Genomic DNA, 25272 nt, shown 5'->3' with positions numbered 1-25272 from the left:
TCTTAAAGGTGCATGACCAGTATTCTCTGGTCTTAAAGGTGCATGACCAGTATTCTCTGGTCTTAAAGGCGCATGGCCAGTATTCTCTGGTCTTAAAGGCGCATGGCCAGTATTCTCTGGTCTTAAAGGCGTATGACCAGTATTTCCTGGTCTTAAAGGTGCATGACCAGTATTCCCTGGTCTTAAAGGCGCTTGATCAGTCCGAGGAGCCCTCCGCCGCCGACCCCAGCTTTATCCTCTAGTTCCCCTCAGTGGAATTCTTCACTGACAAATCCATGGTTCTCGGACCAAGAGATTGAATCCCTCTGTGTACTCTCTGTGTTTGGAGTGCTCGCAGGACCAATATACATGGTCCCTATCCTACATGGGAGCCGTCGGCTAGCAGGGGCCGCAAGTATTCTAGAAACGTGCAGGTATCTAGAAACATACAGGCATCTAGAAAACGGAAGTTTTTCGTTTTCTGCTCCCTCACCAATGATTTGATGACAACAAGACTCTGAATATGGATTGGATATTGCCTGAGCTTGCCAGAGCTTCAGAGACTAAACTCCCTGGAGAGCATTTGCCATTCAATTCGGATAAGCGATTCACTGGACAGAAGCCTCTACGTGGGATGCCATGCCTGGCCTGTTTTTTAAGGGCGACGGGTCCTTTAAAGGGCACCGATCTCCCCACACCATCAACAGACGAGCACACGGAGTGTCGTCTCCATGTTTCCTCTTCTGCATCCAGGCCTAACGCCAGACAACCTGTCCTGTCCACCTGGAGACCTGAACTCTGTGGACATATAGAGGCACCCTTTTTGGCGTACGAGCTCCCCCCTCTGCATCACCACTATTTAGTGGATGATGCAAGAAGGCGGACAATTCCTCTCCACTTCCCTGTTAAGAGGTTGATGGATCGAGGGTTCCTAATTTTTATCTCTGCACCGTGAAAAGAGGAGATGGCAAGAGACTATGACCTGCTGGATGCAGCCGCACATTCTGCCATGGGGCAGATTAACCGGGTAGAATCTCCTGTGGTATACCTACCAGTATCCCTACCTGATGGGTCATCAATTAAAAATACCACGGACTGTCAGATAGCAAATCTGGTTCGTTCCGTCTTGCGGCTTCGGGTCCAGCGCTCTATCCTCCCTAGCGGCAGCATGGATTGCTAGAGCAATGGTCTCCTGGCTGGAGACGTTAACTACCTTGATTCACACCACCAACAACTGGCCAATCAAATCTTTTGAGCGGGAGACTGACAAAGGATTGTATAAGGATTGTCCAGCACAGTCTAGATCTAAGGGATCTTGGTTCCAAACAGGGGAACGAAAAGTAAGATCGACCCTGGACCTCAAACTTCTAACAACCTTTGACATGGTCCTCCTTCTTTGGATGGAGTCCCTCCGCTCAGCCATTACTTCAACAGAAAAAGGTGCAGTTTCCGGCATCCATCGACATTCGGGTTGTTTGCCCTCTGCAAAAATTCCTTCGCCTTTCCATTCGTCAACAGCATTTTCAAGTCTCAACCTTGTCCTTCGGCCTTGCTTCCGCACCCAGAGTGTTCGCTCGGGTCATGGCGGATGTCATGTTTCTCTTGCACTCTAGAGGCGTGCTCGTCCTGCCCTGTTTGGTCTGTCTAGCCGCCCTTCCAGGACTACGCTGAGTCGTCTGTATCTCTTGCGATACCTTCTCTCCTGGGCTGGCAGCTACACTTAGACAAGTTCTCCTCATTTCCAGCCCAGCAGATATCCTTTTTGAGGATGATCCTGCACACTTCTAGAAGGATGGTAATTCTTCCTCGAGACAAGGTCATGGCCCTTCAACAGTGAGCTCGCGCAAGGAGAGTTCTGAGGACTTGATTACTCACCCCTCATTTCATTCGATTTGCTAAGAGAGTTCTGAGCAAAAATGGTGACGACAATGGAAACGGTTTCCTTCGCTCCGCTCGTTTTCAGCAAGTCAAACAGACTTTCAGACAATAGTCTCTGAGCTCCTTCTTCATCCAGGGCCTTTCTCCCGGTTCAATGGTTATTAGTAACTTCCAATGCCAGTCTTCTTCTCCCCATCATTGTTCTGGAGATCCGAACGGTAGTCTTACAGCAGGTCCACTGCCTTCCGGCGGGTCTCCCTATCCGCATTCAATTGGATAATGCCACGGCGGTGCCTTACGTCAGTCATCTAGCAGGTACCCACGGTCAGGCGCCATGACCGAGGTACCTCACTTTCTCTGATGGGCCGAAGTCTATTATTCGGTGATCTCGGCAGTATATATCCCAGAAGTAGAACTCTGAACGGCAAACAAATTCAGCCGTCAGGGTTCCGCCTCAAGTCAGTGGGAACTTCACCCCGAAGTCTTCCATCAGATCTGTCCTTACTGGAGCTCTCCAGTTGTAGGTGGGATGACATCCAGACTGAAGGCCAATGTACTCGAGTTCGTGGTTCGGCCTCGAGATCCAAGAGCCATCGCTCTCCATGCTCTGGTTCTGCCGTGGGAACAGTTTCCATAACTCTCCTTCCACTGCTTCCGAAAGCCTTTCGGAAGCAGAAAGGGGCCCCAGTGATCCTCAGAGATCCGCACTGACCACGTCCTTTTTTTTTTGTTTGTTTGGTTTGCGGAGCTAGTATCTTCTCGCCTTATCGCAGCAAAACCGCAAGTAGGGACTTTCTCACAGGGAGTTTTCACACGTAGTTCTTCCCTATCGCATACCGTTAGATCATTGGGACCTTATTATTCCTAGGAGCCTTACAGTAGGCTCCTTTTTTATCCGGGCAGACTTTACTATCAGGGAAAGTCGTCCCGTTCTCCTCTGCGATATTCTCACTCTGACGAGTCTTCGGAGCTAGCTTCTCTGCTCTTTCAGACTTTTTTCCCTTATTTCCTTCAAGGCAAGGTTGTCCTCAGGCCATCTCCATCCCTTGTTACCAAGGTGGTACTGTATTACCACTGTTATGAGGGCATAGTTCTTCCCTCATCTCTTTTGGCTCCAGTCCACAAAATGGAATAGGATCCCCCATATTCTGGACGAAGTGAGTGCTCTGAGTAGGTACGGCTTGAGGACGGCGTCCTTCTGAAGGTTGGACGTTTTATTTGGGCTTCCTGATGGTAGAGGAAGGCTTCCTGTCATTTTCAGGAAGGGTTTAGCCGTTTCATCGACCATGATAACATGGTGAATTCTTTTCACCATCCAGGAGTCCTTCCGTGCTAGATGTCAGCCTATCTCCCTGTCTATCAAGGGTTCTAGGCACCAGGCGTCAGCAAGGCACGCCTGCAAGCTTGCGGATTCGTCCAGTCCGCATGCATTCTTGAAGCACTATAATTCCCACACTTCCACAGATGTGAGTCTGGGCAGGCGGACTCTGGAGCCCGCGGTGGCGCACTTGTAAGTAGCGGTTACACAGGGCCTGATCTGTTGTTGTCCCCACCCAGGGACTGCTTTGTTACGTCCCACGGTCTGTGTCCCCCAATGAGGCGAAGGAGAAATAGGGATTTTTGTGTACTCACCGTAAAATCCTTTTCTCCGAGCCATTCATTGGGGGACACAGCTCCCACCCTGTTATTAGCTTATGATTGTTTTTTATAATCTGACATGCTATACTCTCATATATAATATGACATGCTATACGCTCATATATTGTTATTGATCTCCTACTGCTTTTGCACCGAACTGGTTAGCTGAGAGCCAGCAGGAGGGTGTATACTGCAGGGGAGGAGCTAACTTTCTTTCTTTGTATCACTTAGTGTCAGCCTCCTATTGGCAGCAGCATACACCCACGGTCTGTGTCCCCCAATGAATGGCTCGGAGAAAAGGATTTTACGGTGAGTACACAAAAATCCCTATATTCTCACCTTCCGTAGTCCGACGATGCGCTCGCGCCTGCCGCCAGCTTCCGGTCCCAGAGATGCATTGCGAAATTACCCAGAAGACTTAGCGGTCTCGCGAGACCGCTAAGTGATCTGGGTAATTTCGCAATGCATCCTGGGAACGCAAGATGGCGGCAATCGCGCGCATCGCCAGAGGTTCGCTGGATCCCACCGGGTGAGTATATAACTGTTATATTTTAATTATTTTTTTTTAACAGGGATATGGTGCCCACACTGCTAAATACTACGTGGGCTGTGTTAGATACCGCGTGGCTGCTATATACTACTTAGCCAATGTTAGATACTATGTGGGCTGTGTTCTATACTGCGTAGGCTGTGCTCTATATTACGTGGCCAGTGTTATATACTGCGTGGGCTGCGTTATATACTACATGGCTGCTATATACCATATGGGCAGTGTTATATACTACGTGGCTGTGTTCTATACTGCGTGCTATATACTACGTGGCCACTGTTGGATACTATGTGGGCTGGCCTATATATTACGTGGCCAGTGTTATATATTACGTGGGCTGTGTTATATACTGCGTGGCTGCAATATACTGTGTGGGCTGTGTTATATACTACGTGGGCTGTGTTATTTACTGCGTGGCCTATATTAACGCATCGGGTATTCTACAATATGTATGTATCTATATAGCAGCCACATGGTATATACCACTGGCCACGTAGTACTCCTATATACTACGTGGCCTGTGCTATATACTATGTGGCTGCTATATACATACCGTACATATTCTAGAATACCCTATGCGTTAGAATCGGGCCACCATCTAGTAACCTCATAAGGGGGCAGTGGTCAGAATTGTAAAAATTGGCCCGGTCATTAAAATGCAAACTACCCTTGTGTGTTAAGGGGTTCAGTAACATTTTATGTGCTTGGTAAAAAAAGAAAGGAGGTTCAGATACAGATCTATATAACAGATTATTCTGATGTGTAGACCATGTAAAAGGTGAGAAAATGCAAAATTCCCAAAATTTTCCTGTTTTGAAAAACTCCTTGTTGCAGTTTTTTTTTTTTTTTTTTAAAGAACTTTTGTCACTTTTCCTTGGTCCAATGCTAATTCTTCATCATTGTCCCGATGTCTATTATTGTCTGCAGCTCTGAAGTTGTGCTTACCGTGCTCCAGTCAATCGGTGAGCTCAGCAGCTCTGAGCAAGTGGCTAGCACCAGTTGCTCAGAGCTGCTGAGCTCACTGACTGGCTGCAGCGCTATTAGTGCTACAGGCAATAGAGGAGAATGAAGACTAATTGCTGGACCCGGGCAGGGTGAACAAAGTGCAAACAACGCTCACGCTCCTATAAATGTCTTTAAAGAGCTTGTCCTGCTGCGAGTTCTCAGAGATCAGATTGTCCTACTGAAGTCGGTAAGTTTTTCCTGGAGTGTCACACTTTATCATTTAATTTCAGGGGATCTTACAGACGGCAAAACGAAGGACAAGTTGGGTTCGGACCAATATGAAGACGAATGGCAGACGTATCGGTCTGTGCTCACCAAGTCACAAATATTGGAAAAAACAACCTGGATAGACATTCGAGGAAACCATGGTAAGAGAATCAGTACTACCGCTTGTTTGTTCTTAAAGAGTTCGTCCATTTTTATAGATTACTCTATTTGTAATCTTGCCTGAAGAAGGAGCCTCTGTGCTCTGAAAGCTACAAACATATTATTCATACCTCCCAACCGTCCCGGATCCAGCGGGACTGTCCTGATTTTGATAGTCAGCCCCGCGATCCCGGGCGGGACATTAATTGTCCCGCACTGGTTGGGAGGTATGTGAATCACCCGGTCGGTCAGCTGAGAGCTCCCTGCACCCGGCCAGCACAGTAGCACATAATGGCTGCTCTGTGCACAGGACCTGTGATGAGGTCACAGGATGGGAGGAGTCAGGGGTCACATGATCGGATTCGGGAGGAGGACCTCCGTGTACAAGACTTTGCTGGTTGCCATGGTGCCGGAGGAGGGTAAGGCAGCGTATGTGTGAGGTCAGGAGGTGTTTACAGGGTGGATGTAGCAGAGCCGTGTGTGTACGAGGTGTATGGAGCTGAGCCGTGTGTGTAAGGGGTGTACGGAGCCGTGTGCATGAGGTGTACGGAGCGCAGCCGAGTGTGTACGAGGTGTACGGAGCCGTGTGTACGAGGTGTACGGAGCCGTGTGCATGAGGTGTACGGAGTGCAGCCGCGTGTGTACGAGGTGTACGGAGCCGTGTGCATGAGGTGTACGGAGCGCAGCCGCGTGTGTGCGAGGTGTACGGAGCGGAGCAGCGTGTGAAAGGTGTACAGAGCACAGCCGCGTGTGTACGAGGTGTACGGATCGCAGCCGCGTGTGTGCGAGGTGTACGGAGTGGAGCAGCGTGTGAAAGGTGTACGGAGCACAGCCGCGTGTGTAGGAGGTGTACGGAGCACAGCTGCGTGTAGGAGGTGTACGGAGCACAGCCGCATGTGTACGAGGTGTACGGAGCACAGCCGCGTGTGTGCGAGGTGTGCGGAGCAGCGTGTGAAAGGTGTACGGAGCGGGGTCGTGTGTACGAGGTGTACGGAGCACAGCCGCGTGTGTGCGGAGCAGCATGTGAAAGGTGTACGGAGCGGAGTTGTGTGTAAGAGGTGTATGGAGCACAGCCGCGTGTGTTACGAGGTGTACGGAGCACAGCCGCGTGTGTACGAGGTGTACGGATCGCAGCCGCGTGTGTGCGAGGTGTGCGGAGCAGCGTGTGAAAGGTGTACGGAGCGGAGCCGTGTGTGTAAGGGGTGTACGGAGCACAGCCGCGTGTGTAGGAGGTGTACGGAGGACAGCCGCGTGTGTACGAGGTGTACGGAGCGCAGCCGCGTGTGTGCGAGGTGTACGGAGCGGAGCAGCGTGTGAAAGGTGTACGGAGCGGAGTCGTGTGTATGAGGTGTACGGAGCACAGCCGCGTGTGTACAAGGTGTACGGAGCGGAGCAGAATGTGAAAGGTGTACGGAGCGGAGTCGTGTGTAAGAGGTGTATGGAGCACAGCCGCGTGTGTTACGAGGTGTACGGAGCACAGCCGCGTGTGTACAAGGTGTACGGAGCGGAGTCGTGTGTAAGAGGTGTTCGGATGAGAGCAGAGTGTGAAAGGTGTATGGAGTGGAGCCACGTGTGTACGAGGTGTACAGAGCAGAGCCACGTGTGTACGAGGTGTGCGGAGCAGAGCCATGTGTGTGCAAGGTATACGGAGCGGAGCAGTGTGTGCAATGTGTATAGAGCGGAGCCGTGTGTGTACGAGATGTATGGAGAGGAGCCGTATGTGTATGAGGTGTATGCAGCGGAGCCGTGTGTGTGCAAGGTATACGGAGAGGAGCAGCTTCTGCAATGTGTATGGAGCGGAGCGGTGTGTGTATGAGGTGTACGTAGTGCCGTGTGTACGAGATATATGGAGCGGAGCCGTATGTGTATGGAGCGGAGCTGTGTGTGTATGAGGTGTATGGAGCGGAGCTGAATGTGTACGAGGTGAACGGAACGGAGCCGTGTGTGTTTGAGATGTATGGAGTGGAGCCGTGTGTATGGAGCGGAGCCGTGTTTGTAAAGTGTACGGAGCGCAGCCGCGTGTGTAGGAGTAGCTATGTGTGGCCATTATATGGTACGAAGTATCATGTGCGGCCAATATACAGTATGGAGCATCATGTGCGATCATTATGCAGTATGGAGCATCATGTGTGGCCATTATGCAGTATGGAGCATCATGTGTGGCCATTCATTATACAGTATTGAGCATCATGTGGGGCCATTATACAGTATGGAGCATCATGTGGGGCCATTATACAGTATAGAGCATCATGTGGGGCCATTATACAGTATGGAGCATCATGTGGGGCCATTATACAGTATGGAGCATCATGTGGGGCCATTATACAGTATGGAGCATCATGTGGGGCCATTATACAATATTGCGCATCATGTGGGGCCATTATACAGTATGGAGCATCATGTGTGGCCATTATACAGTATGGAGCATCATGTGTGGCCATTATACAGTATTGAGCATCATGTGTGGCCATTATACAGTATTGAGCATCATGTGTGGCCATTATACAGTATGGAGCATCATGTGCAGTCATTATACAGTATGGAGCACTGTGTGGCCATTATACAGTATGGAGCATCATGTGCGGCCATTATACAGTATGAAGCATCATGTGTGGCCATTATACAGTATTGAGCATCATGTGTGGCCATTATACAGTATGGAGCACTGTGGCCATATTTTTTTGTTTATAATTATTCTTTATGAACAGTGTGATCAGCAGTGCTAAATGGGTGTGGTTGAGACGTGGATATGGGTGTGACTAGTGAATGGGTGTGGTCAGAGGCGTGGCCTAAAATTTGCCGCGGCGCGCTTTGCGCTCAGGAGCTCCCCATCTCAAACGAGCCCGCGGTGACCAGTCCCCCTGAGTGGGTTTTGTCACTTTCGCAATCTATGGCTTCTTAGACTAAAGCTATCGAGTCCCTCCAGGATCAGGACCACTAATCCGCCTATTCAGGAAACTTCCCCTACGGCTGCAGAATCTTCAGCCTGCAGGGGCCACTCTCATTCTAGGCACAAGCGGCCATCTAGGAAGCGCGTCCATAGCTCGTCCCTCGGGCCCTCTGGTGCCTCGGCGTCCGTTAGCTCTGCTTCCCACTGCCGCGGCACCTGTTCCGACCAGGACTCTGAACCTGAGTCTGATGGGCCTCTTGATCTGGAGTCGCCAGGTTATCAGAGTACTATAGATAGTCTTATTGAGGCCGTCAACCAGTCACTTCAGGTTGATGAGGAGCCTGCGACCTCCTATACGGATAATTCGGTGTCCTTCAAAAGGACCAAGCGCCCTCATAGGGTGTTTGCCAATCACCCGGAGTTCCAGGACATAGTCCAGCGACATAGGGAACGTCCGGACAAACGCTTTGCAGGTCAGAGATCTCTGGAGTCCAAATATCCTTTTTCTCCTGATCTCCGCAAACAATGGACAGAATCTCCTCCTGTGGATCCTCCTGTTTCACGTTTGTCCTCTAAAACCCTTCTATCCGTGCCAGACGGATCTTCTATCAAAGATCCCACAGATCGCCTAGTTGACAGTCTCGCCCGTTCAGTGTTTGAGGCTTCTGGCTCAGCACTCTTTCCCTCCTTCGCTACTACCTGGGTAGTCAAAGCCATCACTTTTTGGGCAGACTCTCTGCATAAGGCCTTTCAGAACAGTGATCTTCCCTTTGACATAGCGGAGCTAGCAAATCAAATTTCCTTGGCTGGCGATTACTTAGTAAACACTTCCTTAGACGAAGCCAATTGCTCTGCACTTAGGGCTTCAAATGCTGTGGCGATTAGGAGAGCATTATGCTTAAGAAACTGGCGAGCAGAATCCACCTCTAAAAAGTCCCTCACATCCCTTCCATATCTCAGTGGCCGCTTATTTGGTGAAAAGCTGGACAAGCTGATTTCAGACGCTACAGGAGGGAAAAGTACTTCCCTTCCCCAGCAGAGATTCAGACAACCGTTCCGTCGACAACCGCAGGCTCGTTTTCGGTTCCTTCGTGGGAATTACGCATGGCACTCCTCGGCCAGTTCTGGTTCGGGGCGCCGTGGCGGCAGAGACAAAAGCCCACAGGCCTTGTACAGGCCCAACCATTCCTGGAGGGGCCGCTCCGCGCAGTCTAAGTCCAGGGGATCCAGACCCCAACCATCTTCTTCTAAATGACTCGCAACCTCGTCCGGACGACACCAGCAAAGCAGGCGGTAGCTTTCTCTTGTTTCGTCGTACCTGGCTCGCAGTCGTTCACGACAAGTGGGTCAGGGATCTGGTGTCCTCCGGCTACAAAATCGATTTTTCCTCCCCCACTCCAACCCGGTTTTTCGCCTTCCGCTCTTCCGAAGCGTGATTGCGTGCTCTGGCTTTTTCCCAGGCCATGGAGTCACTCCACCGAGACGGGGTCATTGTCCCTGTCCCAGGGGACGAAATGTGCCACGGTTTTTATTCAAATCTGTTTATGGTCCCCAAAAAGGATGGAACAGTCAGGCCCATCCTGGACCTAAAGCTCTTGAACAGATATGTCAAAGTCCGTCATTTCAGGATGGAATCCCTCCATTCCGTCATTGCCTCAATGGAGCAAGGCGAATTCTTAGCCTCCATCGACATCTCGGATGCGTACCTCCACATCCCAATCTTCCCACCTCACCAAAGGTTTCTTCGCTTCACCATCAGAGGGGAACATTTTCAGTTCACGGCCTTGCCTTTCGGCCTCGCCACCGCCCCCAGAGTTTTCACAAAGGTCATGGCGGCGGTCATGGCCATTCTACATTTTTGGGGTCTAGTCGTGCTTCCCTACCTAGACGACTTACTGGTCAAAGGCCCATCTTTACAAGCCTGCGAGGAGTGCGTCCGCATTTCCTTGGATACTCTTTCTCGGCTGGGCTTAAAAAAGTCATCTCCTGTTCCAGCTCAACGGATCTCCTTCCTGGGCATGACCCAGGACACCTCCCTAGGGTTGGTGCTCCTTCCTCGGGACAAGGTTCTGGCTCTTCAACAGGAGGTCTGGAAGCTTCTCCAGCCGTCTCCCTGTTCCATCCGTTTCGGCATGAGGATCCTCGGGAAGATGGTGGCCGCAATGGAGGCGATTCCATTTGCGCAACTACACCTCCGTCCCCTCCAGCACGCTCTTTTTTTTTTTTTATCAGATAAATTTTTATTGAACATAATAAATGTTATCTATTCATACAACAAAGTGCATTTGTGTTTTTCATTTTAACAAGAAAATATACCCCTTCTCCCCCCTCCCTCCTTCAGATAACCAACCCCAACTTTCCCCCCTCCTCCCCAAGAAGATCATTTTTATTACAGACAAATTGTATTATTAACATTATTTACCACAACCTCTTAATCATTCCCATTTAGCCATGGCTGCCATAGCTTTTGAAAAAACCCCATCCTATTCCTCTTGGTATAAATGCTTTTTTCGAGCTGGACAATATGATTCACCTGTGCGGTAAATTCTCGTCTGGTTGGAGGTTCCTCCCTAATCCAGTATCTCGCAATCACTTTCCTTGCAACGAAGAGCAATCTAGCTATTGCCATTTTGGCAGTTTCATCGGCCGACAACTCCTCCACATACCCAAGTATACAAACCACTGGATCCCTGGGAATCGCACATCCATAAAGCACTCCAATTTGGTTCAACACTGCTACCCAACCTCCAGCACGCTCTGCTGGACGCATGGGACGGTTGTCCGTTTTCCCTCGACCGACTGTGCCCTCTCTCCCCTCGGGTCAAGCAGACACTCCAATGGTGGATGCTCCGATCCTCTCTTCTCCAATGGAGGTCCTTCCTCCCAGTCCACTGGCTGTTAGTCACTACCGATGCCATCCTCCTCGGCTGGGGAGCCGTCTTTCACCATCACACTGCGCAGGGAACCTGGACTCGTTACGAGTCTCGCTTTCCAATCAATATCCTGGAGATACGTGCGATTTGGCTGTTCCTAAAGCGGTTCCATCGTCTCCTAGCAGGCCGCCCCATCCTTGTCCAGTCGGACAATACCACGGCTGTGGCCTATATAAATCATCAGGGGGGCAACCGCAGCAGAGCTGCAATGCGCGAGGTAGAGCACATCCTTCGCTGGGCTGAAAACAACCACTCTGTCATATCGACCGTTCACATTCCAGGGGTGGAAAATTGGGCCGCGGACTTCCTCAGCTGGCAAGGTCTCGCCTCAGGAGAGTGGCCTTTCCATCAGGACATATTCCAACAAATCTGCCTTCGTTGGGGTACTCCGGATGTAGACTTGATGGCTTCCTGGTTCAATGCCAAGGTACCTCAGTTTGTAGCCCGGTCTCGGGACCCGAGAGCAATCGGGGTGGACATGCTGGTCCTTCCTTGGGGTCAGTTTTGCCTTCCTTATCTGTTTCCTCCCCTGCCCCTGCTTCCCAGAGTCATCAGGAAGATCAGGGCGGAGGGTGTGCCGGTGATTCTCATCGCTCCGGATTGGCCTCGCCGGGTGTGGTATGCAGAGCTGGTCCAACTCACCGCAGACGTTCCTTGGCGTCTACCAGATCGTCCGGACCTACTTTCCCAGGGCCCGATCTACCAGCAGAACTCAGGGGCCCTGTGTTTGACAGCTTGGCCATTGAATCCTGGGTTCTGACTCAAGCAGGTTTCTCCCGCGAAGTAGTTTCCACTTTGATCAATGCCCGAAAGCCGCTGTCATCGCTCATCTATCATCGGACCTGAAAGACTTTCATTGAATGGTGCAGAAGCAGAGGTCGCCCTCTGTTAGTTTTCAACATGCCTACCATCCTGGATTTTCTCCAATCCGGTCTGGACTTGGGGCTTTCGCGAGTTCCCTTAACGGGCAGGTCTCGGCCTTGTCAGTCCTTTTTCAACAGAAAATTGCTTCCAAACCCCAGGTCAGAACGTTTTTTCAGGGAGTCTCCCACGTGGTGCCTCCCTATAGAGCACCTTTAGAGGCTTGGGACCTCAATCTGGTCCTAGGTGTCCTGCAGGAATCTCCCTTTGAACCGTTGCAGGACATCTCTATATCTCTTCTTTCTTGGAAGGTGGCTTTTCTTGTCGCTATTACTTCGATCAGACGAGTGTCGGAGTTGGCCGCTCTTTCCTGCCGAACACCGTTCCTTACATTTCACCGAGACAAGGTGGTTCTCAGCCCGTCCCCCACCTTCCTTCCCAAAGTGGTGTCTTCCTACCACGTTAACGAGGATATCGTACTTCCGTTGTTTTGTCCTGCTCCGATGCACCACGTGGAGATTTCCCTTCACTCCCTGGTTCTTGTCAGGGCTCTCAGGAAGTACGTGTCTAGGACTGCACCTTTTCGTCAGACGGAAGCTCTGTTCGTGCTCCCGGCAGGACACCGGAAGGGACTGGCCGCTTCTAAGTCGACATTCGCAGGATGGATTCGGTCAACTATTCAAGAGGCTTATCGCGTCAGAGGCAAGCCTATCCCAGCGGGTCTCAGGGCACACTCCACTCGGTCGGTGGGTGCTTCCTGGGCCATTCGGAATCAAGCGTCTGCAGAGCAAGTTTGCAAAGCTGTGACCTGGTCTAGCCTGCACACTTTCTCAAAGCATTACAATGTCCATACTCTGGCATCTGCAGATGCAAGCTTGGGTAGGCGTATTCTGCAGGCAGCGACGGTAGCGCACCTGTAGACAGCAGGTGCCATAAGTTTACACTGTTGGGTTGTTGTTTCCCACCCAGGGACTGCTTTGGGACGTCCCACGGTCCTGTGTCCACCAATGTGGCGATGGAGAAATAGGGATTTTTGTGTACTCACCGTAAAATCCTTTTCTCCGAGCTACTCATTGGGGGACACAGCACCCACCCTTTTTTGGCCTGTTGCCTATGATGAGTGTTTTTAGTCTCTGACATGTTGTACCTACGGTTAATTTTTGTTAATCTCCTACTGCTTTGTTACTGAACTGGTATTATCCAGAGCCAGTGGGCGGTGTATACTGCAGAGGAGGAGCTAACCCTTTTTTGTAGGTGTCAGCCTCCTAGTGGCAGCAGCATACTCCCACGGTCCTGTGTCCCACAATGAGTGGCTCGGAGAAAAGAATTTTACGGTGAGTACACAAAAATCCCTATTTTCCTCACCAGCATTTATTGCAGCTTCCATTGTCCAATAACTTGCCTTCCTAAAAACGAAGCGCCTGCCTCTGTTATGCTGTATGCGGTATAACAGACCATAGAGAAGCAGGAAAAGTTGGGTAATCGGCACGTGATGTATCCAATGACCCCTTGATTTCTTCCAAATGAAAGCTCTACCCTCCCTCTAGATCAGGGGTGCACAGCCTTTTTTGCTCCAAGGGCCACATTATAATACTAAACCAATGCAGGGGCCGCACTAAAAAATAAAGCGGTATTACCTTCCATAACATTTGTGGCTTATCAAAAGTATATACCATAAATGTCTGATAGGTGCAAATTCTTCTTACAGGACTCTTGCCTCCAAAAATCAGCGCTCTAATGGTGAGGGTTTTTTACTTAGATTTAGAAATAAATTCTGCTCCTAAATCCTCATGAAAAAGTGTAAAATTCTCTTTGAACAAGTTTCCGACTGATTTTAATGGGAAAAGTTCCTTAAGTGCACACAGCTCTGAGTTTTTCTACAGTATTTTGAAGACTTTTCAGTAAAGTAAAACTTTTATACGAAGCTTATTCATAGAATATTTGAAGTATTTTTATGTGGATTTTTCTGGAGCCATGAGTCATCCAGCAACGTCCACGCAGGGCACCATTTCTACTTGCCTGTATCTGCTCCTACTCTGCTGCTGCTCCGCTGTTGTGCACCCCAACTCTAGAGCCCACCATTCTGCTGGTCTGTAGAGCATATAGATAAGCATCGTAGTAGAAATTATCACTTTTTCTTGTTTGTTTTGCCATAATTTGTGTATTTTTGTGCTTTGTAGATTCATTTAACATTGCAGACCTGAGCAGCAGCAATAACTACTACAGGTAGAGAACATGACGTTCTTATTGGGGTATGGGGTATGTGGAAATCGCCAGTGCTTAGAAGTATATGCTAAGAAGGTTCTAATGATGGCATGGAGATACTTCAGATGCTTGGAACCTGTTCAATCCCTCGCAGGTCCAGCGCTGACGCTCTGGCAGTAACTCCTAGTAATTGGTTATTGTAGACCATCAGTGCTAAAATGTGAGAAGGTACTGTATGTAATATATTATAATTTTTTTTTAGTTGTGGACAACCCTTTTAAGTCCTATAATAGACTTAAACAACTGATGTCTTCCAGAAACAGAAAATTCTCACCCTTGGGCCGTGTCTGACATTGTTGCTTTACTCTTTCCATTAGAATGGTCCTGAGCTGCAATATCAGATATGGTCTGCTAAAATTACTGGTACTGGAAGAAAGCTGCCATGTTTTTATTATTTTTTTTTAGTCTGATATAGCCCATTTGACCCATTCCTAACATCTGCTGTACATGTACAGCGCTTGCCGGGTGTTACTGTCAGCTGTGTTACACAGCCGACACCTACCAGCTAACGGCAGTGATCAGATCCAGAGTCTGTCGCAGATATTAAACCCCTTGAATGCCTCTGTCAATCACTGACAGTGACATTTAAGTTATACGATTCCCCTGCCAGCTAACAGCGGTGATCGGATCTGATGTTGATTGCGGATTTTTAACCCCCTTAAATGCCATTATCAATCACAAATGCTTTTATAAAAGCAGTTTCAAAAATTAAGAAAAAGTTCAATCACCCTAACTTCTACACACGTAAATTCTTTTTCTTCATTTACAGGAAATATTCAGGGTGGCAGAAAGAAGGCTCCTTCCACTACGTTCATCAAACCCCTTTTGGAAATTATTCGTTTATTTGTGTTGATGCAACCCTAACCCCAGGACCCAAGAGGCCTTACAACTTCTTCGGGATAGTTAATCAGGTAGGAAAGTAAATATTCTCCCTAAGATCTCCGATGAGGATTGGCTTGTCCAAGATCGTCCTATCACGTTGGAGGGGGCAGTGGCAGACATGGCAAATAATAAATCCCTATGCTATGATGGGATCCCCATTGAATTGTATAAAAAAATATGGGGGTATACTGTTACCTAAACTTTGAAATAAGTTTCAGGAAGCCATTAAATCATTCATTACCTATATCCATGCAGGAATCCATTATAGTAGTGATACCTTAACAAGATAAGGATCCCCTACAACCAGATTCCTATAGGCCCTGCGCTTAGTAACCTGATGTTTACCCTGGTTACCGGGGACCTCGGGATCGTTGGTCGCTGGAGAGCTGTCTGTGTGACAGCTCTCCAGCGACCAAACAGCGATGCTGCAGCGATCGACATCGTTGTCGGTATCGCTGCAGCGTCGCTTAGTGTGATGGTACCCTTAGTAGATCAAATAGTTAATCTGGGATAATATCGCGACTATATTGATCTTTATTAACATTAGTGCTAAGCAAACACCCAATTCAGAGTAAAAAGAGGTGGGAGGCAGAGATCGGCCCAAGAGAAGGTCAACGGATAGAGATATTGGAAAGGGTACCTCAACCCTTGTAGTGCATAGACTTTCTCAACTTTATTACATAAGGTGTGTAGAACATCGGAGTTTTGTGTAAGATTGGGGCCAGAGTAGACGCATGCTGTCCTAGGTGTGGGCTCGAGCCGGCTACTCTACTTCATATGATATGGTCATGTCTTAAACTGAAACGAGTGTTTCACTTTATTGGTGGTATTGGAAACTACGCCCATAGTTTGTGTGCTGGGGTATGTGGAAGATCTACAGACAACTTAGCCGGGCAAAATAGCTATAGCTCGAATGCTGTATTAAGCAAGTAAACTAATAGCGCAGCACTGGTTGGATACTGAGAGCCCAACAAAAAAGGAATATCTCTACAAAATAAACTGGTTTATAAGTTTGGAAAAAGGTGTGTACCAAAAAAAAGAGGCAATAGTAATAAATTTGAACAGCTTTGGGCTGCCTGGATGGATGAACCAGGGCTCTCGTTGAGGAAATCAGTGAGATATAGATTGGGCTTGATTGTAATAAAGAGGATTACGAGAGATATGATCCATGTTTATCCCATGAGCAATAATAATGATTGCACGGCTAGAAGCTCCAAAAGGAAATGTTTTCTTTCTAGGCATTACAGTGATGATGACTGTTTTTTTTTGTTTTTTTTGTAGAATGTGAATTTTTGTTTTTAACCCCTTAGCGATGCGCCCTTTAACGGCGGCAGTTAAGGGTACTTAAACTACAGCACCGCTTTTTAATGGCTCTGAGGTGAAGTGTACAGCGCCCCCCAGAGTCAGAATTTCTCCGGGGTCTTGGCTACCAGGGGTAGCTGAGACTCCACAGAACATGATTCGGGTCGGTTTTTACCGACCTCGGTGTTGCAATCGCCGTTCTTAACAATATAAAACCGCAAAAGAATAAAAAAGTCGGATTTTCCATTTAATTTTTCTATGTGATCGCACATCAGAGGAGAGAGAAATAGGGTCCCCCGATTTCCCCCCCCCACACACACACACACACACACACACACACACACACACACACACACACACAAACCGGGAACCTCTGATATCCATGAATTTATCCATGAAGTCCCCTGGGCCGCCAGCGACTTCTTCCGGGAAAAAATGGCGAGCGCATGTGCAGTGCGCCCACCGAGATCTGCCAGCTGTCACCTGGCAACAATTTTTCCTATTGGTTCATTTTGATCACTGTGATAGAAATAATAAAAAAAAAAAGTAAATAAAACCCCTCTTTATCATCCCCTTAGTTAGGGAAAAATAATAAAATATATATTTCCATTTTTCCATTAGGGATAGAGCTGGGCTAAAGTGAGGGTTAGGGCTGTGATTAGGGTTCCGGGTGTTAGGGTTAGGTTTGTGGTTAAGGTTATGTTTAGGGCAAGGATTAGTTTTAGGGTGTGTTGGGGTTAGGGTTGCAGTTAGGATTTGGGAGTTTCCACTGTTTAGGCGCCACCATTGATTCCACCCAAGAAGCTGCCAGTATGTGATGTGGCCGGGGTTACACACAGATTCTTGAGAACTGCTAGATCTGCAGTAGAGGAAACAGTAATTTTATAGAATCTCCGGCAAGCAGCCAAGTGATACATCATTGGAATCAGGGTCTCTGCCCCTACATCATGCTGCTCTCAGATGTGGTAGCAAAAACCTGCTGACAGATTCCCTTTAATTGGTTAAAATTGCAACATTCTTGTTGCAATTTACCTCTTAAAGGGAATCTGTTACCAGTTTTGTGACATAGCAGCTAAAAATATCACCTTATTCAGCGTCTGAGCTGCATTCCCTAAATCCTTATAGAACCCCCTGACTCCCCTTGTATACTCCTGAAAACCTTTTTTAATTTCTCCCACACTGTATGGTATCTTCTCAGTCCAGTCTTATTGATGTGGTTTCGGGCCTTTCCATCCCTCCCATCAGCTGTTGCTCGTCGTCCTACTTCATGGATAACACCTCTTGCGTCATCCACATCGCTGTTAAAAACATCTCTCGCCTGCTCAGAAATATTGCGTTTTGCGCCTGCGCAGAATACTTTTCCCAACTGTGGGCAAAGCTTAAAAGCAGAAGTGGCAAACGCTGGCACGCATACTTCCCGGCTCATGTACTGGAACTGTGGTTGTCAGCGCATGCTGGCGCAAAATGCGATATTTCTGAGCAGGCGCAATATGTCGAATAGCGAAGTGGATCGTTATCCATGTCAGGAGGACGGAGACCGAAACCACGCCCATCGGACCAGATTGAGAATATTACCATACAGCACCGGAGAAATTAAAAAAGGTTTTTGGGAGTATACAAGGATTTAGAGAATACAGAGCAAATGTTGAATAAGGTGATATTTTTAGCTGCTATTTCACAAAACTGGTGACAGGTTCCCTTTAATAAAAGACTTTAATTCTGTTGTTTACTCTTTATTGCCCAGGTGACCAGCCTCCTCTGCAGAGTGGCCGGTTACCTAGGTAAGGAGCGCAGGCCTTTTCTTGCTCAATGCTTTCGAGCTTGCTCACGACGCTCTGAAGCTGGCTGGATCCTGCTAGCCTCAGTGCTCCTGCGCTTCTTCTGTGCTGCCTCTGGCAGTTGCGCAGAAGAGTGCTCAGTTGCTTGTAAAAGCGAGGGAACTTTTTTTTTTTTTTACCTGTATAATTTAAGGAATTATTTTATTGGTTTTCTTTCTTTATCGCTTCATTGAGGGACACAGGTAACCATGGATGTATGCATCATTCAGGGTCCCTAAAATTAAAAAAAAAAAAAATGCATAGTATGATGGCAGCATTTATATGGGATCCGTCAACACCTAAATTAAGTATTGGATCCCTGCAGAGGTCCAAAAACCAGGGTGGATATGCGGTTGCTGACTTATATTATCTGGCTGGTCAGCTGCGCTACTTAAAACATTGGGTAACTCAGGGTGAACTTAATGCAGAAGCCCACCTCGTGCATTTTTTTGGTGGAAATACTCCGTGGGCAATATTGGAGGGTTCATACAGACCACCCCAAGGTTTGTTATTTGCGCATAACTTTGCAATACAGGTTTGGCCAGAAAGTAAACGCATTTTGAAATTTACTGATCAAATTTGGGAAATTCAGATATGGGATAATCCCAAGTTCCAGCACCTTCAGGATTTGCAGGATCCGGTTCTCTGGAGTCAAAATGGAATAACAACACTTAGTCAGTTTTTTCAAAATGAAATTTTATTATCGTTCGAACAAATCTATATTAGGTTCGCAATTCCCCACAGAGATTTTTATAGATATTTGCAAAATTAAGACACGCTATAATGTATCAGTCCCTGTTTCCTAGAATGAGAATATCTAAATACCCACGGATATTGATACTATCGACCCAAGGACCCAGAGGTGTGATATTCTCCCTTTATACCTTTTTGTTAAACTCTAAAATCGCATCCACTCAGCTCGCTGTGGAGAGTAAGTGGCGACACCTAATCCCCTCTATCACCAATGATCAGTGGAGCGATATCCTAGAAGCACATACGATGGTGTCACCTGCTGCTAATAACAAGTTAATACAGTTGTATATTCTTCACCAATCCTATCTGACCCCAAGTAGACCCCAACCCTAGAGAGGCTTCTTCTTGGCCCTCTAAGCCCACTGTAATTCATTACGCCTGTGCCCTAAGCAAAAGGAAGTGCTGTTCTGGCCAGCCCTCCCCTTTCTGCCTGTCCTGCAGCCCCTCCACCATGTCTGCCCAACAGGAGCCCTCCAACACCCGGGATGAGAGCACTCCCATCCCTCCGAAGTGGGCTGTTGCCACGTCAGTCGGTCTCAGACCTGACAAAAGTTTCACATTCCCTGGTCCAGGTCCTGGAGCGACTTCCACATTTGTCTACTGCCACCAATTTTCCGAAGCCTCTCACGGTGATTCGCACGCACCTTACCGAGACCTTCACAGGGTCGGTACAAAGCAAAGGAAGCGGGCTCTTTCCAGCCCTCCCTCTAGTTCTCCGGATCCCTCTGCGTCCTCCTGGATGCATTCCTCACCCTATGCCCCCTCCTCAGAGGTGGCTTTTGGGTTGGATGTGGATTCCCAGTCTGAGTCTGATATGGACCAGAACTCAATGATGCAGGATATGGTCAAAAGCCTTATCTTGGCAATTGCCCAAGTTCTGAACCTAAAGGAGGACGGGGTAACTGCTCAGGAGCACTCAGTTTCCTTCAAACGGGTAAAATTTCCTTCCTGGAATTTCCCTAATCAAAGAAAATGTGTAGTGTTTATGTCTAAACATTGGTAACACCTTGAAAAGTGCTTCCCAGGAAGGAAGCAGCTAGACATTCTCTATCCCTTTAGCCCAGACCTCATTTATAAATGTGCAGAATCTCCTAATGTGGATCCGCCGGTTTCTCTTGTCTTCCAGGACAGTTTTGTCTCTACTGGACGGTGAATCTGCTAAGGATTCTACAGATAGACAGATTGAATCCTTGGCTAAGTCAGCCTTTGAAGCAGCTCTCGCCTCCCTCTGTCCCATTTTTGCCTCCACCTGGATGGTAAAGTCCTGGTCTGCCTGGACAAGAAGAATGCTTCGTCAGGGTATTCTAGCGGCAGCTTCTCCGGATGAGATGGCAGATTTGTCAAAAAGAACCTGAAGACCAACCTCGTCCGACAAGCCTACAACCTGCAGTAACCACCGATCTACCAAACCGCTGCATGACCAGCTCTATCCTCGCCTACTGTACTCTCACCCATCCCTTGTAGATTGTGAGTGCTCGCGGGCAGGGTCCTCTCTCCTCCTGTACCAGTTGTGACTTGTATTGTTTAAGATTATTGTACTTGTTTTTACAAGCCGGAAGAAGGCTAAAGCGCCGAAACGCGCGTTGGGGACGGTGGCACCTCAGAGCTCCAGTGTTCACTCGGGTAAGTTACCACTACTACTTGATCCTCTATTGGACTTCCTCCTTTGCTCTTTTCTCATAGGTGGTATACAGCCTCTTGTGTCTATTTTGTGCATATCTCTGCACAAGTATTGGTTTAATTAGTCCTGAGCAAAGCCTATTGCATTCTCTTATATATACCTGAGTGTACCTGTCTCTGTTTTTAGTGCCACCTGTTTCTGGCTTACCATGTCACATCCCTTTTTGCTTATTTGTGTTTTTACTTCTTTATATACTTAATAAACTTTGCTGTTTTCATATCCGGTATTTATTGGTGCTTTTTCCTTTGTATGATTTGCGTTATGATTGGCACTTACCCTCTATACCTTTGTGCACCATTCCTGACTTGGTAATAGGTGCAGGCCTAATTTTCTTTTTCTTTTGTTTTTATTATGTATACCCCTCCTCACATGTAAAGCGCCATGGAATAAATGGCGCTATAATAATAAATAATAATAATTTGTCAGGTCAGATTGTCCATGCCGGCAAATATCTTTTGACCGCTTCCTCAGATGCGGCTGGTTCCGCCAGGGCTACCAGCAACATCGTTGCTATACGCCGCATTCTCTGTTTGAAAGCGTGGAATGCAGATCCACAGTCAAACAAGTCCCTCACTGGCCTTGCCTTCCAAGGTTCTAGACTATTTGGGTTCAAACTGGATCAAATAATTTCCAATGCTACGGCGGCTAAAAACACCTCACTTCCCCAGTCCCAGTCTAAAGTATAAGTAGAGGTCACTTCAATTTCCTTCCTTTCGGCCCTTCTATGCTTCAGGGACTTCCACACAGTCTTCAAGGTCCTGCCCCAACAGGTTCTCCTCGGCGTGACAGAATTTATCTAGGGTGGGAGGCCGGCTTTCTTCTCTTCCGGGAAGTATGGTTGTTGGTGGTCGACGATACCTGTGTCAGAGAGATAGTCACGTTCCCTTACAAAATCAACTTTTCCTCTCCCCCCAGGAAGACGTTTCTTCCTGTTTTGCTCGCCGAAACATCCGTCTCGGGCCCCAGCGGTTCTTCAGGCCATCTCTTCCCTAGCACGCACAGGAGTAATTGTACCTGTTCCCAGGAAGAAACGGTTTTCAGGGTTCTACTCCAATCTTTTCATAGTCCCGAAGAAAGATGCTCCGTCCGATTTTGGACCTCAAGCGATTGAACCGTCACATTTGGATCCATCTTTTTAGGATGGAGTCCCTACATTCTGTAATCGCCTCCATGGAACCGGGAGAATTTCTTTGTTCTGTAGACGGTCAGGATGCTTATCTTCACATTCCTGTTTGTGTTCAGCATCAGAGATTCTTACGGTTTGCGATCCAGGAGGATCATTGTCAGTTCACGGCTCTTCCCTTTGGCCTGGCCTCCGCCACCAGAGTATTCTCGAAAGTCATGGCCATCCTTCGCTCCAAGGGATTTTCATAATTCCTTACTTGGACGATCTTCTGATCAAGGAGCCGTCCCGCCGAAACTGCGACCAGAGTTTTCAGATCACACTGGACACTGGCCTGCCTCGGCTGGCTTGTCGACAAAGAGAAGTCTTCCATGACCCCAACTCAGCATCTGGTGTTTCTTGGCATGAGGTTTGACACGGCACAAGTCCGTGTCTCCTTTCCAAAGGTGAAGTTGTTATCCGTCTCCCAAGGGTTCCACACTCTAAAACATCCTTCTCTTCTCCCCCTGCATGAGAGTTTTGGGTAGATGATTGCCGCCATGGAAGCCGTGCCCTTGGCCCAGTTCCATACCTGTCCTCTTCAGCCGGCCCTCTTGTCGGCTTGGAACAAAATGACTGTCTCTCTGGACCGACCTGTGCTTCTGCCTCTCAAGGTGAGGCAGTCCTTACCTGGTGGACGCTATCAGCATCACTCCTACGAGGGAAGTCCTTCCTTCTTCTATGGTGGCAGCTCATCACCATCGACGCAAGCCTCCACGGTTGTGGAGCGGTCTTTCTTCATCAGCGCAGGGTTGCTGAAAGCCCAAGAAGCTGCTCTCCTCATCAATCTCCTGGAGTTCAGGGCAATTTTCTTTGCCCTTCGCCGCTGGCAGACCCTCCTCGCAGGCCAACCTGTCCGCATATAGTCGGAGAGCGCCACTGCCATTGCTTTTATAAACCATCAAGACGGGATTTGCAGCAAACAGGTTATGGTACAGGTAACCAGGAATCTGCGATGGGCGGAACGTTACGTTCACGCCATATCATCTGTGCACATTCCGAGGGTGGAAAATTGGGCAGCCTATTTTCTGAGCCGTCAGGGTCTTTGATCGGACAAGTTGTCACTCAGCCCCGCCGTTTTCATCCAGATATAGCAGAAATGCGCATACCTGATGTTGACCTGATGGCGTCTCGGATGAATCATAAGGTTCCTCAGTACGTATCCAGGTCTCGTGATCCCTAGTCGTTACTGAGGGATAAAGGATTCTCCCCCAATATAATAGCCACTCTCCTAAAGAGTTGGAAGGTAATTACAACCAGGATCTACACCAGGACCTGGAAGAAATTTCTAGATACCTCAGAATTTAGAGCCGGGAGGGGGCGCCAATAGGTCATTTTCTGGAGTTCCTTCAAAAAGGTTTGGAAATGGGTCTCTCCACAAGCTATTTTAAGTTGCAAGTGTCAGCCCTGGGGGCCTTATTTAGCTGTGACATAGCTGGTTATTACTGGGAGGCCAGATTTATTAAAGCGTCGGGCGGATCTAGGCCCATTCATGAAGAAAGAATTATGCCGTGGGACTTGAACTTGGTTCTCACAGCCATGACTAGTCCCTGTTTGAGCACATTATCTCAGCTTTGGTGAAAGTGCTGTCCCTTAAGGTAGCCGTCTTGTTCGCATTAACATCGGTGCGTAAGGTGAGTGATATCCAGTCTCTTTCTGGACTTCCTCTATATACACAGTTCCTGCATGACAGGGTGGTGCTTAGCCAGATCCAGCTTACTTGCCCAAGGTAGCCTACAGTTTCCGCAGGTCACAGGTGATAGTTCTTTCTTCTTTCCTCCCAAATCCTACTAACCAGAAAGAAAAGCTCCATACTTTAGACGTTAGGAGATGCCTGCTAGAGTATGTATCTGTCACTAATCCTTGGAAGAAGGATAATGCTTTGTTTGTACCCTTCCAGGGCACCAGGAATGGTCTTAAGGTACCTTCACACATAACGATATTGTTAACAATATCGTTGCTATTTGTGACGTAGCAACGATATCGTTAATGAAATGGTTCTGTGTGACAGCGACCAACGATCAGGCCCCTGCTGTGCTGTCGCTGGTCGGGGAAGAAAGTCCAGAACTTTATTTGGTCGCTGGACTCCCCGTAGACATCGCTGAATCGGCGTGTGTGACACCGATTCAGCGATGTCTTCACTGGTAACCAGGGTAAACATCGGGTAACTAAGCGCAGGGCCGCGCTTAGTAACCCGATGTTTACCCTGGTTACCATGCTACAAGTAAAAAAAAACAAACACTAGATACTTACCTACCGCTGTCTGTCCTCCAGCGCTGCGCTCTGCTCTCCTCCTGCACTGGCTGTGAGCCGGAAAGCAGAGCGGTGACGTCACCGCTCTGCTTTCCGGCTCACAGACAGTACAGGAGGAGAGCAGAGAAGCAGAGCACAGCGCTGGAGGACAGACAGCGGTAGGTAAGTATCTAGTGTTTGTTTTTTTTTACTTTTAGCATGGTATCCAGGGTAAACATCGGGTTACTAAGCGCGGCCCTGCGCTTAGTTACCCGATGTTTACCCTGGTTACCGGCATCGTTGGTCGCTGGAGAGCGGTCTGTGTGACAGCTCTCCAGCGACCAAACAGCGACGCTGCAGCGATCCGAATCGTTGTCGGTATCGCTGCAGCGTCGCTTAGTGTGAAGGGGCCTTTAGTGTGTCAAAGAGTACTTTAGCTAGGTGGATTAGGGAGGCTATTTCATTAGCGTATGCATCTAGTGGCAAGCCAGCATCGGAGGGGCTAAGGGCGCACTCGAGCTATGGCAACCTCATGGGCGGAGAGGTCGGAGGTCTCAATCAACCAGATATGTAGGGCAGCTACATGGTCTTCTCCTTCCACCTTTTATAATCATTATAGGTTGGATATGGATGCCCCCTTAGATCTCACCTTCGGTATAAGGGTGCTGCAGGCTGTGGTCCCTCCCTAAGGCAATTATTACCTCTGTAATTCTCTTATGGTGCTGTCATGAGAGACCGAATAAAGTCTTAGTTACTTACCGGTAACTGTATTTTTCGGAAACCATGACAGCACCCTTAGATTCCCTCCCTTCACATGTGGGTGTGCACTTCTTCCTCTTATAAGTTTTCACATGTGTGAAATTGTTCTGTCTTAGAGTATTGTATATATTCTGCCATTAACCATGGAGGTCCTCTTGGGCTCTGTAATCCAACTGATGCATGGGAGAGGTGCTGCCCTTTTGTATCTGTAGGTTTACTGTCTCTGAAGGGCGGATCCCCTTTCTCGTGGTGCTGTCATGGGCTCCAAAAATACAGGTAAGTAACTAAGACTTTTTCTTTGCATTCTTTCTTTTCCCAC

The 25272-nt window shown here is 48.2% G+C and overlaps 1 protein-coding gene across 3 annotated transcripts in view; it reads left to right on the top strand.

The window, feature by feature from the left end:
• TMEM62 (transmembrane protein 62) overlaps window positions 1-25272 on the top strand; it is a 134654-nt gene that overhangs the window by 21536 nt on the left and 87846 nt on the right. For 2 of the 3 annotated variants that reach the window (XM_069730834.1, XM_069730841.1), the window contains exons 3-5: window positions 5281-5418; window positions 14281-14326; window positions 15135-15276. In XM_069730834.1, coding sequence (XP_069586935.1) covers window positions 5281-5418; window positions 14281-14326; window positions 15135-15276 — 326 coding nt within the window. The remainder of the gene's footprint in view (window positions 1-5280; window positions 5419-14280; window positions 14327-15134; window positions 15277-25272) is intronic. The other variant, XM_069730849.1, reaches the window with a different exon arrangement.

The sequence above is a fragment of the Ranitomeya imitator genome, chromosome 1 (assembly GCF_032444005.1).
Source record: "Ranitomeya imitator isolate aRanImi1 chromosome 1, aRanImi1.pri, whole genome shotgun sequence".
Classification (NCBI taxonomy): domain Eukaryota; kingdom Metazoa; phylum Chordata; class Amphibia; order Anura; family Dendrobatidae; genus Ranitomeya; species Ranitomeya imitator.
This window is presented reverse-complemented; position numbering and strand designations above follow the sequence as displayed.